The sequence below is a fragment of the Malaclemys terrapin genome, chromosome 6 (genome assembly GCF_027887155.1).
Source record: "Malaclemys terrapin pileata isolate rMalTer1 chromosome 6, rMalTer1.hap1, whole genome shotgun sequence".
NCBI lineage: Eukaryota > Metazoa > Chordata > Testudines > Emydidae > Malaclemys > Malaclemys terrapin.
In genome coordinates, this window is record NC_071510.1 from 112,033,639 (window position 1) to 112,049,280 (window position 15,642).

The 15,642-nt window shown below is 44.5% G+C and overlaps 1 protein-coding gene across 1 annotated transcript; it reads right to left on the bottom strand.

Moving 5' to 3' along the window:
- Positions 1–6,770: 6,770 nt before the first annotated feature.
- On the bottom strand, positions 6,771–9,738 carry PMAIP1 (phorbol-12-myristate-13-acetate-induced protein 1). The gene is made up of 2 exons (XM_054032288.1): positions 9,202–9,738; positions 6,771–8,007 (listed from the first exon to the last, which is right to left on the bottom strand). Exons 1-2 carry the CDS (start codon positions 9,254–9,256, stop codon positions 7,895–7,897), a joined length of 168 nt encoding a protein of 55 aa, XP_053888263.1. The 5' UTR covers positions 9,257–9,738; the 3' UTR covers positions 6,771–7,894.
- Positions 9,739–15,642: the final 5,904 nt, after the last annotated feature.

Consider the following 15,642-nt stretch of genomic DNA (forward strand, 5'->3'; position numbering starts at 1 on the left):
TCTTTAATGTTAAAAATGAGCTCTTCAGTTCAACTACATGTTCCATTCTGAAATAAGACTGTCTGTCTATCCATCTCTCTGAGAGATGAGGCGGGTGAGGTCAGATCTTTTATTGGACTAACTTCTGATAGTGAGAGAGACCAGTTTCAAGCCACACGGAGCTTTTCTTCTGTGGCTCAGAAACTTGTCTCTCTCACCAACGGACAATAAAAGAGATTACCTCACCCCCCTGGTCTCTTTAATATTCTGAGACTGACATGGCTACAACTACACTGCATATCTATCAATCAATCAATCTATCCATCCAGCTATCTAATCACTCATCCCCGTACTAGCTAAAGCTCTAATAGATGGATGCTTCTCAGAGTATTTCGCAAGCGGCATAGTAATAAAAGCAAAACCCTTACACTTCCCTGTTTACTGTTTTCCCCTGCATGGGCTGGACTCACCCTGAAGTGTGAGGGTGAATCATTCTGATATCAGGTTTGCTCAGTACAAAGGTATCTGAAACCATTGTGCCCTCGGGATATTTTCCATCTGGTGGCCAGTGATGACATCTTGATACACTGTCTATCTCAGCTGATCAAGGGAAAACATAATTATTTAGTGAAATGCTGTTTTCCTTAGTTGCTGATATGGGTGGGAGGAGGGGAGGACTCTGATTCAGGCCTCTGAGTTTTGCTCATAGAGTTGTTACTGAGGAGTTGCTCTGTCTCTTAAGAGAATAAATCCCATTTAGGGCTAGAGCGGCATGGGGTTACTCTGGCTTCGCACTGGTGCCATTGAAGGCAGAAGTGTTAGCCTGGATGGGAGGTCTTGTGTCAGTGTGAAAGGGACAGAAGCCCTTCCTCCCCTTGCCTTCTCTTACACACCAGAGCAAAAGCCAGCTACAAACTCAGAGCTAGCGCACATGCAGCACAAAAGGGGTGGGGGGGGGGAATGTCGGTGTCACTAAACTCCCCAAAGTAGGTGGAGTGTGTGACAATGACAATGGAGAAGAAGGCGGATCCAATGGCTATGGTACAACGTGGGACCTAGGAGACCCAGGTTCATGGCCTAGCTCCACCACAGACTTCCTGGGTGACCTTGGGCAAGTCACTTAGTCTCTCTCTGCCTCAATTCCCCATCTGTAAAAGGGGGATAATAGCATTGCCCTACCGCACAAGGGAGCTGTGCGGATACATTGAAGGAATGTGAGTGCTCAGATACTATGGTGACAGGGGGCGTATACATTTCTTGGCTAGATTCTTGTGCACTGGCTTCTAGTCCAGAGCTAAAGCAGGGAGACTGAATCCTGACAAAGGGTGTTTTGACATACATTCTCCCAGCGCTCTTGGGAGTTTTCAGGCTGCTAGAATGCCTCCAGGCATTCCCTGACATTGGGCTATGACATTCAGAACTACACCGCAGACCTTTAGGTTCTAATCCACCAAAGCCCTTAGGCTGAAAGTTAATGCATGCTTATGTGTAGGCCCTTTGAGTTCAATGGCATTACACGTGTGCTTAAGTTCTTTGGTACATCGGAGACTATGACAGGAAGTTAACAGGGAAAGGGACAGTCACTTTTATTTCTCTGCCAATCACCACGCACACAAGTGGCACTATCTTAATAAAATTATTTTAAAATACTACAGAATGCCACAGTCACACTGATGTAAGCTGCACTGTTTTCATTGAGGACTAATACTGTACAACAGGCTAAGTTACAGAGCAAGGCCAAAGCAGCTCTGCTAAATGTTACATATCTTTCCTGTACAAGTCTCAAGGAACTGGCATGGCAGATTCACTATGGATATAGTCTCAAACAATACAGTAGGTATATGACTGTATTTAAGAATGCAGTAAAACTGGAAAAGCATCAGGAATCAGAGATAATGAAAAGGAATTGGGGGACAATGATTCCAGGAGTACTTGTGTTAGCATTTTGGTGTCTTATGTTGTAAAAGGGCTAATTCCTGCACGCGATCTATATTGAATTTCTAAGGTAGTGGGCACATCAATGGACATTCGATTCCATGCTAGCCCACCTGAGGCATGAGCACTTGAGTTGGGATTTGCTGAAGGCAGTTGATCACTATATCTTTATAACTGCCTGTCTCTTTGCCTTTGCCTTGTGGATGTCTAGCTTTAAGCTCAAGTGACACATGACCAAAATGGATCTCTTTGTGAAGGCCAAGACTAAAACAAGGTTAAAAAAAAACTATATAAATTCATGGAGGATAGGGTCCATCGATGGCTATTAGCCAGGATGGACAGGGGTGGTGTCCCTAGCCTCTGTTTGCCAGAAGCTGGGAATGGGCAACCGAGGATGAATCACTTGATGATTACCTGTTCTGTTCATTCCTTCTGGGGCACCCGGCATTGGCCACTGTTGGAAGACCTAGTATGGCTGTTCTTATGTTCCTAACCCTCCCCCTCACCACAATATTTTAACCAATCCTATCACATTACACCTACAAGAGTCAATTCAAATGTTAGTAAACCAGTTATGCAACAGACAGAAACAGCTGAAGGTAAAACAAAAGGGAAGTATAGATTTCCCAACTGAAACTGCTGGTAGGTGGTTCTGCCAGACAGAGTGTTCTCTTGCAAAGTTTTTATTTAAACATCTTAATATCTGTGTGTTGATCTGGTCACTGTGGGTGCTTTCTTAACAGCCAGATATTCTGTTGTTTTGTACAGTTTTGATGGGACATGACTGCCCACTTTTAGCTAATGGCAACCGCTGCTGCTCCTACTGCAAAAAGGCCTTAGAGTGACCACACCTTAGACATAGTCTGCGGGCCCCCAGGTCTGCAGACCACAGGTTGAAAACCACTGTTTTAGAACAAAGACCCTTCCTTGTTTCTGACAGTGGGTTAAGGCTCTACGCTTATCTCAATCACCATGAAAAAAATAGTCAGACCGTTGAATAGCACATCCAGTTTACAAACAACATTGCACATGATAATATACCTCACCATGTGCTCCAGCCAGGCCTGCTTCATGTTACTTGTACCACTATCTCCTCCTCCTTGCTCTTGCCACACCTCCAGGCTCATGGTGCTAATAAGAGGAAAAGGATTCCCTTAAATTAACACATACTAAGAATAGTTACCACAACATGAGGCGGGTCTTTCCGGTTGGCTAAAATCATTTGGAGAGCTGGTGTCTAGCAGAGCATTTAGGAGATAGTACATGTGACTCCAGGTGCCGGAGTGGGTCAGTCTGGTTTTCACATGAGCAGCCTAAAGTTGAATGTGAAAGACCTGCACGTGTTGGCCTGGCAGGTGTCTATTGTTCTGTGTCTAATGAAAAGAGACCTGGAGCTGAGCAGGTAGCGCTGCTTGTGTTTGTCTCTGTTTCTGTGTGTTTCACCTTTTCAAGTTAGATTGTTGTGGATGAGTCAGAGTCCCATGCTCCTTTGATGTAAATATCCGTAGTGTGTGGTGAGGTTTTTCTATCCCTTAGAGGGGGGATTGATGACTGTGATATAACCCTTGACATGCTGCTATAAAAATCTGATTGTGCATTACTCAAGATACTTAAGGCACTGGCAAAAATGATTGCCCCTCTTCTAATAGCCAGAACAGAACTGTGCTAGGTCCATTGAATGTGTGTGGGGGGTGTTCTGTGGATGACCTCAAAAGAAAGGATTTGGCCTAGTATTGTAAATTGCCTCCTGTAAGAATGTGTAAATAGTCACAGTGCTACCTGACCCTAGCTCTTGGGGCCAGGCTGGAGGTAGAGAACATCCTACCTGCCTCTCCTGAATGGGCATGTTGCTGCTCTCTCAGGCTGAGTTAACCAAAGCCTCTGGTGGTTTCTCATTGGGGTGGGATGGTGACTCACTCCCACCTCAAGACCCCAGCCTCCCAAAACCGGCAGCAGTTGGTGGGGGGAGGGGGGTGAAATCTCTTTTAGTCCTGCCTTGCATTGAACACATGCGCGCGTGCGCACAATGGTCCACTTGCCACTGCAGCTTCCAAACCTGAAGAGAAGGACTTTGCCAAGGCCTTGGTCATGAGAAGCCTTTAGATTTAAATGGAGAATAAACTGATTACCCCCCCCCCCCCCGCATACAGAGACGCACCTGGACTCAGGGCTTATGGGAGAATAGGGGGAGTAGCTTTGTAGTATCCTTTTGCTAGGCTATAGCTGCTCCCCCGCCACCATGACAAGTACCATTAATCTGACATCCTTACCCAGCATCTAAACCTTTCATGACTTGTGGAAAAGCCCAAACCTGAACCTCTTCCCACTTGTCAAACCCCTCTCATGTTCACTCCCTAAGCACCCAAGACAAATGATGACAGACCTATGTCCTTCTTAGACTTCACTGTCATCACAGGGCTGCCCATCATGGCCACCAGGAACTTCATGGTGTTTTTTGTGGGATGATTATGCTTTGTATCATTCAATAGTACTTTGATATGCAGATTACTAGATGCTAGATAAATAGAGCCTCTTGCTCATAATGAACAAACCCCTACCACTTTGAGCTAAAGGAGAAGCTAAGTATAGGGCTTCTGACACACAGCTGAGCAATTCTGCTTCCACCCAGCAAAGGGTAGTAGTGCAAATATTCACTAACCAATATTAAGATAGGTGACCTGCTTTCTCATTTTGAATTCTGGTGACCTTAGTTATAACTCATATCCAAGGGATCATAAATAAAATCCAATAGATCACTGCAAGTCTTCTGGTAGATATCTAATGAGTGTGTGACCTTAAACTCCTAATAATTCAGAAGGAATTGGCATATGACCTTTCATTCAGAATCCTCAGAAAACAGATTTTACAACAAAAAATAATTTGCTTGCAAACACATCATGTTTATTATCTTAACGAGATAACAACAGACACACTTTATTGGGACATATAACAAAACATCTGTCCCTAACCCAAAAAAATGCCTTGAGAAAAACAATCTCATGTTGATACAGTCATATGACACATCATTTTGAAAAGTAAGGCAAGGAATCTGTACCCACAGAACACATAACCAAACTGATACAGAGATTAGTCACTTTGAACTAATTCTTCTTTTGAATTCACTGTAAACAGTTCGATTGACGTAACATTAAACAATCACCAAATAAACACACTATGGAATTTAGCAACATAAAAACATTCCATGAAAAATAAACATTGCCATTAGAAATCTATACAATAAAGTGCTGCAGTTCCTAGCTGAAACGTCCCTCTGACATTTACATAGTTCATTCTCACAGCTTTATGCTATTATTTTTGCTGCTTACAGCCTGAAATTACTGACGGGCCATTTGAAACCTTGGCTAGCATCCTAATTAATTGTAAGGCTGCACGCATTGAGCTGAACACCTTAATTTGGGTGTATTTTAGCAACAACCCCGTTCCTTAATACTACATTTTCTTGAGATTCTTAATCTGACATAACTATTATTGACTTCACTGGAGTTTCACTTGAGACTGTGATCCAACTCCATGGAAACCACTGGGAGTTTTTCTATTGAATTCAGTGGCTGTTAGCTCAAACCATGAATGAACAGCTTTGCTTAGTCTCATGGAGTTATTCAGGGAGCTAAAATTTGGCATAACAGAAATGAAAACGACAGTCACCCTTTAATACCTGAAAAGGTGCTTCTGAATGAGACATGACCTTTAGGGAGACAAGTTCACGTTTATCACATTAGCTTGTGGCACTGTGGATAAAATAACACCATCCTGAAATGCTACATTCTCACTGAGAACACAATATCTGATAGGTCATAGGAAGAGAAAATCTTGCTATGTTTGGGCCGTCTCCTGCTCTCCTTCAAGCCAATGCAAAAGTTCCTTTGCTGGGAGCTTTATATGTTAAAAAAAAAAAAAAAAAAAAAACAGCATCTGAGATTATACCAAATGAAATCAAAAGTGTCAGCAAATCAGATAGCTGGATACTTGGTCCTGGGGTATTGAAAAGAGCTTTACAATGAAAACCTCATGAAAGAAAGCAGATTTGTACAAGATCGTAGACTCAAATCAGGGGTTCCCGAACTTTGTTTGTGCTTTGTTCAGGGTAAGTGGTGGCCCGCAGCTCCCATTGGCCGGGAACAACAAACTGCAGCCACTGGGAGCTGTGAACGGCCATACCTGCGGACGCTCAGGAAAATAACATGTCTCACGGCCTGCCAGGGACTTACCCTGAACAAGCCATGAACCAAGTTTGGGAACCCCTGGCTCAAAGTCATTGGTGACTTAGTGTGGAATTAATTGCACACGAAGGGCAAGGGAGCCCAAAATGGATACAAGCAGTGAAATGGTATAACTTGCACTGATCTGGCATTCAAAAGGTATATAAGACAGATGTAATTTATATGCAAGAGGAAAGTGTAGTAGAAGCAAGAGAGTGTGAATTCAAATTACTTTTCTTGCTACATCTTCCTTCAGCCTGAAACTGACACTTATTTTGCACACCCTCTGAATACCAAACCCAGGCAAATTACATTATTTTGTCACTTGCATCCATTTTCCTACTAGTTGACATCCCATATATAATGTAGCCCATTTTAAGACACTGATTAATTTGGCTAAAACATGGTAGTTGCCCTGTCTCTTGTGTTTGATTCAAGGGGCTTTTATAACATACAAACAGAAAAGTTGCTTTCTAATGGACTGAAGTGCAGAACAAGTCTCTCCTCCAAGCCAGGCCCAATGTAGCTTTTCAATAAGGACGCAACAAGCATCTCACTTACATATCACATCCATTAGACAAAACAACAGCGTCTTCATCATTACAAACAAAAATGAGGTTGACACCAAATAAGAGCTGAGGTTTTTTCTTATCCTTTATTTCCAGTCAACATCTCAGCTTTCATTTAGAAGCAATACATTACTTTCCTGTAACAACTGTAACATTCAGTTTTATTGACATATCTCTTAATCTAAGCAGTTACTTTATTTGAAAAATCATTCATGTTTTTTCTCCAGAAAACCCACTGATTCCATTTTACTTTAACTTTCTATTTGTTTTGAGAGTAATTTTATTACCTCATAATAAAATTAAATCACACCAGTAGCTTATTCTGTTTGAATATTCCTTTTAATGCTGTGAAGGAATCTCCCCCAAACTCACACACCTATCAATAATCTTATTTTGCTAGGTAATACATGCTTTAATGTATGCATTTTTCTTATTCATATTTCTTATTCTTTCTTAATCACCAGAAGCTACTGTGCTTCCTTTAATCTGTTTTAATGCATTCTTTATGGTACCGTTTGAATAGTTATCAGCACTATTTCTGGTGCATAAGCCATAAGTCAGCTCTTTAAGAACCATTAAATACTCTTTTCATACACATATATACATCCTAGATCCTTACAGCAGCCTCATAATTAAGAGAATTACAATGTTATTCCTTAGAGAAACATCTGCATAAGAAGTAACATCACTGACAGTAAATGTGCTACAACCAAAAAATAATAACAATAAAAAAAAAATGTTCCACACCAGATTTTATACTATAGAGTCTGCATTTTAGAAAACAAAAACAATCAAGAACTTAGAAACTGGTTTTCGTTGTACATTCCAATCCAATGTTTGGAGGTAACTGGCATCTTCTGCCTGTTGCTCAAAGTGACATAGAACTAGCTGCAACTCATGAACCAGAACAGAACCCCAGGTTCCTTGCTCTTCCAAGTCACTCCACAGGTCAATCTTTGGAATGGTTAATTGTAATTTTTCTCCCATACTGACATCCACCAGCCAATACATATGTCCAGCTCTCCAGAAAAATCATATTTCAACAGCCTTCCTTCAGTGGGAATAGGCAGCAGTAAGTAATGCATAGAGCTCATTCCATCTCCTCATCTTATTACAAGCTTGTAAAGACCATATTTTCCAAAACCATTGTTTTCTTCCTTCCTTTTCTTTTTGACATCTCCCAAAGAGTTTTCACGTTCCTGGGCAGAACAGTTTTGTGATAACATTAAGAATCTTCTGCTGCAGGTTGCATATATCTCCTATTTTGCGTAGTTGCGAAGAGCACTGCATCACAGCTTCCTGTGCTGTAAAACACAAAGGAAAACCAGTCATCAGCTTTGTGAATTCCGTACACTTTCTTGTCTATAGTGGATAGCTCTTCTATAATCATACATGTCTATAAGATAAATAAACATTTTACCCCAAGAGGTAAGAGATTTGTAAAGGTGTATAGTTGCTTACAGAGCTGGTAACAGAAATTTAAAATAAAAAGCCCAGAAACCTTTAAAAAACAGTTTTTAGTAGCTGTAGGGGCTTGTTTGGACTGGTGAAAGCAACCCCATATTACCCTAAGTACCGTCATATTTTTTGATTTTTTTTTAAAGTTAGCACTGATCAAACGACAAGCCACAAAGCATGACTACTTTGATCCTGCTAGATTGTACTGTTACACAGCCTTCTCGGGTATTTCAGAAAAGGCGGGATTCTGTTCTCTGGGTGACAGGTTTCAGAGTGGTAGCCCTGTTAGTCTGTATCAGCAAAAACAACGAGAAGTCCTTGTGGCACCTTGGAGACTAACAAATTTGCCACAAGGACTCCTCGTTGTTTTTGTTCTCTGAGTGAATCCAGTTCCGTCAGTGAAGGCGATGAAGTTAAACAACTGGGAGACCAGAATCGAGCTCGCAGTCAATATTTATGGAGCGGTCATTAGAAATGATCCTAAGCTGAATCCCCCCGATCCAAAGACCCCAGTTTTTTTGAGGGAGTCGGAACTTAGAAACCACAACCTTGGAGCCAAATGTTCCCTGAACTGGGTGGTGGTTCGAATCGAGATCCGAATTTGGTGCCTTGGACCTAGCTCTAGTGATCACCGCTAAAACATGTTTTAGACGGGTTCCAATCTCAGGTGGCAAAGATCTGAACCACCAGTATTACTGTGGGCTGCATGGAGCATCTAGTAATCAGGCTCAGACATTATTCTGGCTTTCCTTTTTGCTAACACCGTCATTTAGAAGTTAAAAAAAAATCCTGTTTCTTAATCTTCCCCCAGGCAAGAGGGAAACCTTGACCCATTAAAACGGAAACTTATTTTGCTCACAGAAGAACAGAAAGCAAAACCGCTCTCGCTCCCAGTGCAGCCTGATAACACAAGAAGGTGAAACTGACTAAAGTACTCCAGCCAGCGATCATCTAACTCCAGCGCGTTTCTAAGGGCGCTCGGGGCCAGGCTCAGCCCCCGGGCACCCACCCGGCTCTGGGGGGACGGGACGGTACCGTACCTGCGGGAGCGGGGCTCTGCTGCGCACCCTTGCGCAGGGTCTTTCCCGGCATCATTTCGCGTCGTTCGCCGGCGGTCTGCAGCCGCGGGGAGATCAGACCAGGCTGCCTGGGGACCGTGTCAGGAGCAGGACGGTGCTGAGCGACGCTCTCCTCTCGCCCGCCTAAACGCCTCTGGCTGCCCGCGACTCGCCGCTGCGCGATAAAGGGAGACACGGGGTTGCGGGGATTTCCTACCCGGTGCTGAGGTAGGGAAAGGAAAAGGGAATTCCTCCCGCCCCCCTGGGCCTTCAGCCAATCAGCGGCGAGGATGCCTGGCGTGTTTCCACAAGTTAGTTCATTGCCCGGGCACGGCAGTGGACCGGGCACGTCTGGACTTGCCCGAGGCAGAGCGCGAACTGGCGGCCAGCTCCGCCCGCAGCCGGCTCGGCCCGCGCTGCCTAAGGGAGCCGGGGGCGGGCGATGCAAGCGCCGAATGGGAGCTCAGCGGCTGGGGGTGGTTGCTGATGATTTGATTCCTAGCACGCTGCCCTGGCAGGGTCCCTGTGCCATACCTACCTGCAGGGCTTGAGCCGACCGGAGCGCAGCTCCCCTCCGTGTTTTCAAACCCTTTTGGATCAGGTTGCAAAAAGCATTTCCCAAATACAGGCCCACATCTTGAGTGGTCCCCAGCGCATCTCAATAGGACTTGGCCCAGAGGAGCCCCATCGGCTTAGGCTGTGTCTACACTAGCACTTTTGTCAGTATAACTTATGTTGCTATGGGGTGTGAACCCCCCCCCCCCCCCCCAGCAACATAAGCTGTACACCAACAGAAGTGCCAGTGTGGACAGCACCATGTCAATGGGAGACGCGCTACGGCCGCTCATAGGGGGGTGGTTTAATGATGTGGAAGGGAGAGCTATGTGTGCTCTGAGTTTTAATAACGGGGTGAATGTAATAAATTAAAACATGTTGAGCCCTGAGTGCAGGTTTATGCTGAGTGGCCATGTATCATGTGCCTGACTAAGATGAACATACATAGTCTGGTTTCCCTACTGCCAATGCGGGGTTAGCGCAAATACCTTACAACCTAAAGCCCCGATCCTGCTGCTGGACCCACCTGGTTAGAACAGTGCACTTGCACAGAGCCCCATTGATTTCATCAGGGCTGCATATAGGCACAAGGGTCCACTCCTGTGGATCTACCTGGGCCAAAAAGAGGAGAGAGGGTACTGCACATATTTGACTAGATTAGACAGGTGTTACCACTTCTGGGCCCTCCAGAATTTTTGTAGGAAACTGTAGTACCACAGACTGTGTCCAAAGAAATGTGCAGATCACACTTGAAATGTGCTAGATTTTATATTCCTTAGCCATACCCACAATCTGTGTGAACATTTTGGGTATCTGTGTACTTGATGAGATGATACAGTAGTTTTTCTTTCTTAATCACCTTGATGTTTTGAAATCTATAAAATTAGTGAATGTTCCACGAGGAATCGGCTTTGAAGCCATAAAGGCACTGTATGACCCTTTCACTCTCATATGATTTTAGGACAGCACTGTGTGTGAGTCCCTGCTTTGCTTTCTCTATAATCATTGCACCTGGAAAGGTATTAACTGGAGTTGAGGTGTGTACGCCAAACAGTTGTTTTTAGGGTAAATACCTAGCAGAAAGTGAACCAGACTGACACAGGAGCAGGGTGAACAATTTGACATACCAAAAAAACAACAAAAAGCAGATTTGTCACTGAAAGACGTTAACAGAGAAAATGACAGCTACACCCCTCAGAGCAGTTGCTAATCGGAGAAAAATGCCAGACTATAACCTGTCTATGGTGTTTGATGAGAAATAGTAATTCTCTCCATGTAATCACAGCCTCTGGTACCAAATGCCTGGAGATGCTGACTATATTAGTGGTGACTGAAAATGCTTGGCTGTCAAGCCATTTGTATTGGCTCAATTCAGAGGCATGTTAACCTATTATATATACTGCATGCATTGGGTGAAGTCCCCCCCCGGAGGATCCCTAACCCATCTTGCTGGTCTAGGGCAGCACAGCTCATGTGAATGTGTTGTGTAATGCACCTTTCTGCTTCCGTACAATGTTAGGAGGCCCACAGCAGCATATGCACAGGGTGGTGGGAGAGTAACCATGCTTCAAGGGGGCAGACCATGTGGCAGGTGTGTTAGCCATTACTCCAGCCTATGGCTCAGTGGAGACCTTGTCTAAAATACTGCCCAGTAACAACCCTGGGAGTGAGGGATGGTCACCCTGCACCCACTCTCACCTCCCCCTCCTCACAGAAGTTGCTGGTTGCAGATAAGACTGTATTCACCAATAAGCAGGGCCAGGTTTATTTCCCTAACATAAGGAAGGGTGCAAACACTGCGTAGGCAGAGGGATTGTTTAGGGTGGCCCAAGGCTTATAATTAGAAGGGTCTTTTGTAATCCTATTAAAACTTGAAATTCAACTGGGGTGGGCCAGCTGTTTTGAATTTAAAGGGCTGCCTTTGTTTCAATCCTTATTGACCTCTGTGGCAGTCTGTCTGGTTTATAATGCCACCCATCACCACAGTATGAGAGCACCTTCAACATGAAGTAGATCAGGGGTCGGCAACCTTTCAGAAGTGGTATGCCGAGTCTTCATTTATTCACTCTAACGTAAGGTTTTGCGTGCCAGTAATACATTTTAACGTTTTTAGGTCTCTTTCTATAAGTCTATAATATATAACTAAACTATTGTTGTATGTAAAGTAAATAAAGTTTTTAAAATGTTTCAGAAGCTTCATTTAAAATAAAAATGCAGAGCCCCCCGGACCAGTGGCCAGGACCCTGGCAGTATGAGTGCCACTGAAAATCAGCTCGCGTGTCGCCTTTGGCACGTGTGCCATAGGGTGCCTACCCCTGAAATAGATTGTCAAGAGCAAAGTCCCTAGTGGACAGGATATAAAAGTTCCATTCAGGGTAAGCTGATTTTTGTTTGTGTTTGTTTTAGGTCATTTTGTTTGTTTTTTAGATCTAATTTTTATTTTATTTTGTGACCAATAAGGAGCTACTAACTAAGAAGCATTTGGGCAGATAAAGAAATATTCTTTTTGTTCTCTTGGTAGGTTTCACAGCTGTTTGCCATTCCTATTGCCAAACTTCGCTGTCACTTTGAGATACTTTATGCAGCAATAAGGTCCGCCCACACGTCAATCATTAACACCGGGAACACACTTGCATCAACTAATAGAGTGCTCTGGTTGCTCCATGCTTTCATTTCTAGAGACTCTCATTTAAAGGAGGATGCCCTTTGAAATTTCTGACTCCTCTTATCACAAGAGACTAGTTCTTCACAGCAGACAGGGAAATCAAGTTTTAGGAGCTGGCAAACCTGATCATCAACTTCGTGGCACCTCAGAATAGATGACGTGTCCATTTGCTGATTGTGTAAGTGTTCTTATTGTCTGAAGCTTAAAAAAACCAAAACCTGCACACCAATGCCTGGGTCTGTATTTCAAAGTGATAGTGCAGTTTGGGTGAAGAACAATGGTTCCTCTGTAAATAATTATGTTTCTTGTGGCATTTTGGTGATGTAATAGACTAGTGTACCAAGCCCCTACACTCTCCCTAGCTGTGCACGGGAGGCTAAACTTCAGAGAAAGTTGTCATGGGCTTAGACAGCAGGGAAAAGAAGGAATTTCTGATCCAGCCCACTCCCACCATGATGTATCTGCATTTTCGCCATCCACCACAAAATCCAGACAGCTACAGATCATGTAAGAAGGGTGGGCAGGAGAGAAGGAGCCAGGGTGCAAGTGTATTAAGTGGCATGGTGTGACTCTCACAGTGCAGGGCAATGGCACCTGTATTCCCCCTCCGTGGTCCAGCGATGGCAGCCACTGGTTTCCGGCTCCTCAGCCCTCACCTCTCTTGGTGGACACCTCTCTCTCTCTCCCTCCTGACCGCTGTATTTCCAGGCTGCACAGTCCCCTGCCTTTACCATGAATTGCCCAGCAAAGTCAGAGTGCCGAAGCAGGTCTGCTTTGCTTTTCTCCACAGAGGCTATGAATGGTGTAATTGCTCGCAGTTAAGTTTACCACACAGTTATTTCAGAGCAAGCACATTTATTCTTCAGATAAAAGCGTTACAGAGAAAACACGTTAAAACCAATAAAAGAACCTTCATGCATGCTAAAAAAATCACCAGAGATCATCCTGCTACTCCAACAAGGGCGCTGGCTGCTGAACAGTCCTTCAAAGCCACACAGGAATTCTACTGTGGGGATAAATTCATAAAAGCTGTTAGCTGAAAACAAGCACCCTTCCCCCCAACCCCCCGAATCTGTGAGTCACTCTTATTCAGTTTGGGCCTCTGATCCTCATGTAACAGGTGATCAGCAAAGAGTTTCTCCTCAGGGCACAGCTTCGAAAGGATGGGTCCAAAGGTGGGTAATTTGCGTTCCCCTCCTCCCAAGTATTTCCTAGGAAACCCACTCCACTAAAAGTTCTATCCTGGCTAGTGCGTTGTTTCAAATAGTCCTTTGAAGCTCATAGCACTTCCCAGGGTTTACATTAATCCAGTGTCTCCCTTAAAGAAGTGATACACAATCACGCATTAACATTTGCCCTTTTAATACAATGAACCCCTAAAACACTTAAATGTAATTTATTGTAAATGTAATTGGCCAGGAAATTGCCAGACCTGTCACAGTGACCATTTGGGAAAGTGTCTGTACAAACTCATGAATTCTGGATGATAATTGTTACTATTAAAACTGCTGTATCCTGAATACCTATATGTATGTGGAGCCACCGTTGCTGACAGGACCTGTAACAGGTGCACACAGGACAAGGACAATGGGAAATACTTGCAGTTAATGATGGCATTTTAGTCACAATAGTTATGCTAAAGAATAGCTGCATCCTTAGAAGACCAGTGTTATCTTATCCCTCTGGAGGGAGAGGAGAAGGCAGGAGCAGTGGAAATTTACCAGGAGCAGAACAAAAGCAGCCAGGTGTCTGGGCTTTCAGTAAGCAGCCAGGAGGGGATTAAATAAGGGAACACACAAGAACAGAGGGAGAGCTAGACAGGAAGAGGAAGCTGTGGCCTGAGACAGCATGTGGCAGTTTCATGAGACATGAGGGCCCTGCTTGCTTTCCTGAGTCTGGATGGCCCCAAGTACTGCGAGACTGACCCCAGCTCCTCCCAAGAATGCCCTGAAGTTGTGAGGCAGCCGAGGCAAGGGAATGTGTGTAACTGTTTATTGGTCTGTATGATCTATACTCTCTTGTCCTTTATTGGATTAAGTATAAAGAGTGATAATGGATTAGATTTATGCAAAGCATCTGATGTGTTTACTGCTTCCCTGTGTATCTCTGCAGAGTTAAGCTGTAAACCAAAAACTTCCCATCTTTGGGGTGGAGTGGTAGGAAAGAATGTGTTCAAGCAACTGGAGTGTCTTCGGGTTTGGTGCTGGCCCTGGGGGCCTAGGGCAGGTGGGCTCCATTTCTGTGAAGTGGTAGTAGATTCTGAGTCAGTGCTCAGATAAAGTGTTAGAGGGGGCCCTGGGAGTGCTGCAGCCTGGTGAGACTCAGGAAGCTTAAAACCCAGGGTCCAAGGACACAGTGGCTTGGACTCTCCTTACAGCAGTCCTAGTGAGTGGCCATGATGGGTACTTGCTAGGATCTGAGACCGCATAGTCCACCCACCCTAAGGACTGCAGTCAAATATGCAGGTTAATCCCCCACTGCATGCTCTGTGTGGTTCACTCCCTCAGAGGGGTGTGTCAAATAACACAAATGGTGGTCATCAGCCAATGGCAGCACAGCTACTGGCACTGTTATGGTTCCGTGACTGATGTAGAGGCCAGAGAGCGGTTTAGAGGGACAGTCCCTCTGCATTTCTGGCCACAGTCTATAGGGCTAGGGGATTGGGTACTTTGCAGTTGCTCTTGGCTGCGCCCTGGCTGCTCTGACCCCCCTTCTGGCTGTGTGGCTTGGGGGTGAGTGAGATTGAGGGTGCCATCTGCACGACTCAGGCACACCCGTGGGATGTTTGGAATTAGTTTGTTCCCCTCTGTGAATTCAGACCCAGAACAGGGATGTTATGCACACAATGTATAAATCGCCTTTCTTCCAGTGAGAGGGAAACTGAGGCTAACGTTGACTGTTTCTTATTTACCAAAGCTTCCTGCATTGAAAAAGAGACTGAGCTTAAAACCTAAAGTACAGATCCCGGCAACCTCCCCCAAAGCTAGTGCAGCAGCATCATGGGTTTCTTGGCCTGGCCTAGACAGCATGAGAGAAATCTGGCACCATGCCGCACAAGTTGGGCAGCGTGTTATTGTTTTTTTTTCTAAAAATAAAGGATGAGCAGGGAGGATGGGATTCTACAGAATGGGTCCATGGAGCTATTTGGGCCTTTGCAGAGAGGGCTGATTCTATTGCTACCATCACCTAGGGCAGAGCTGTGC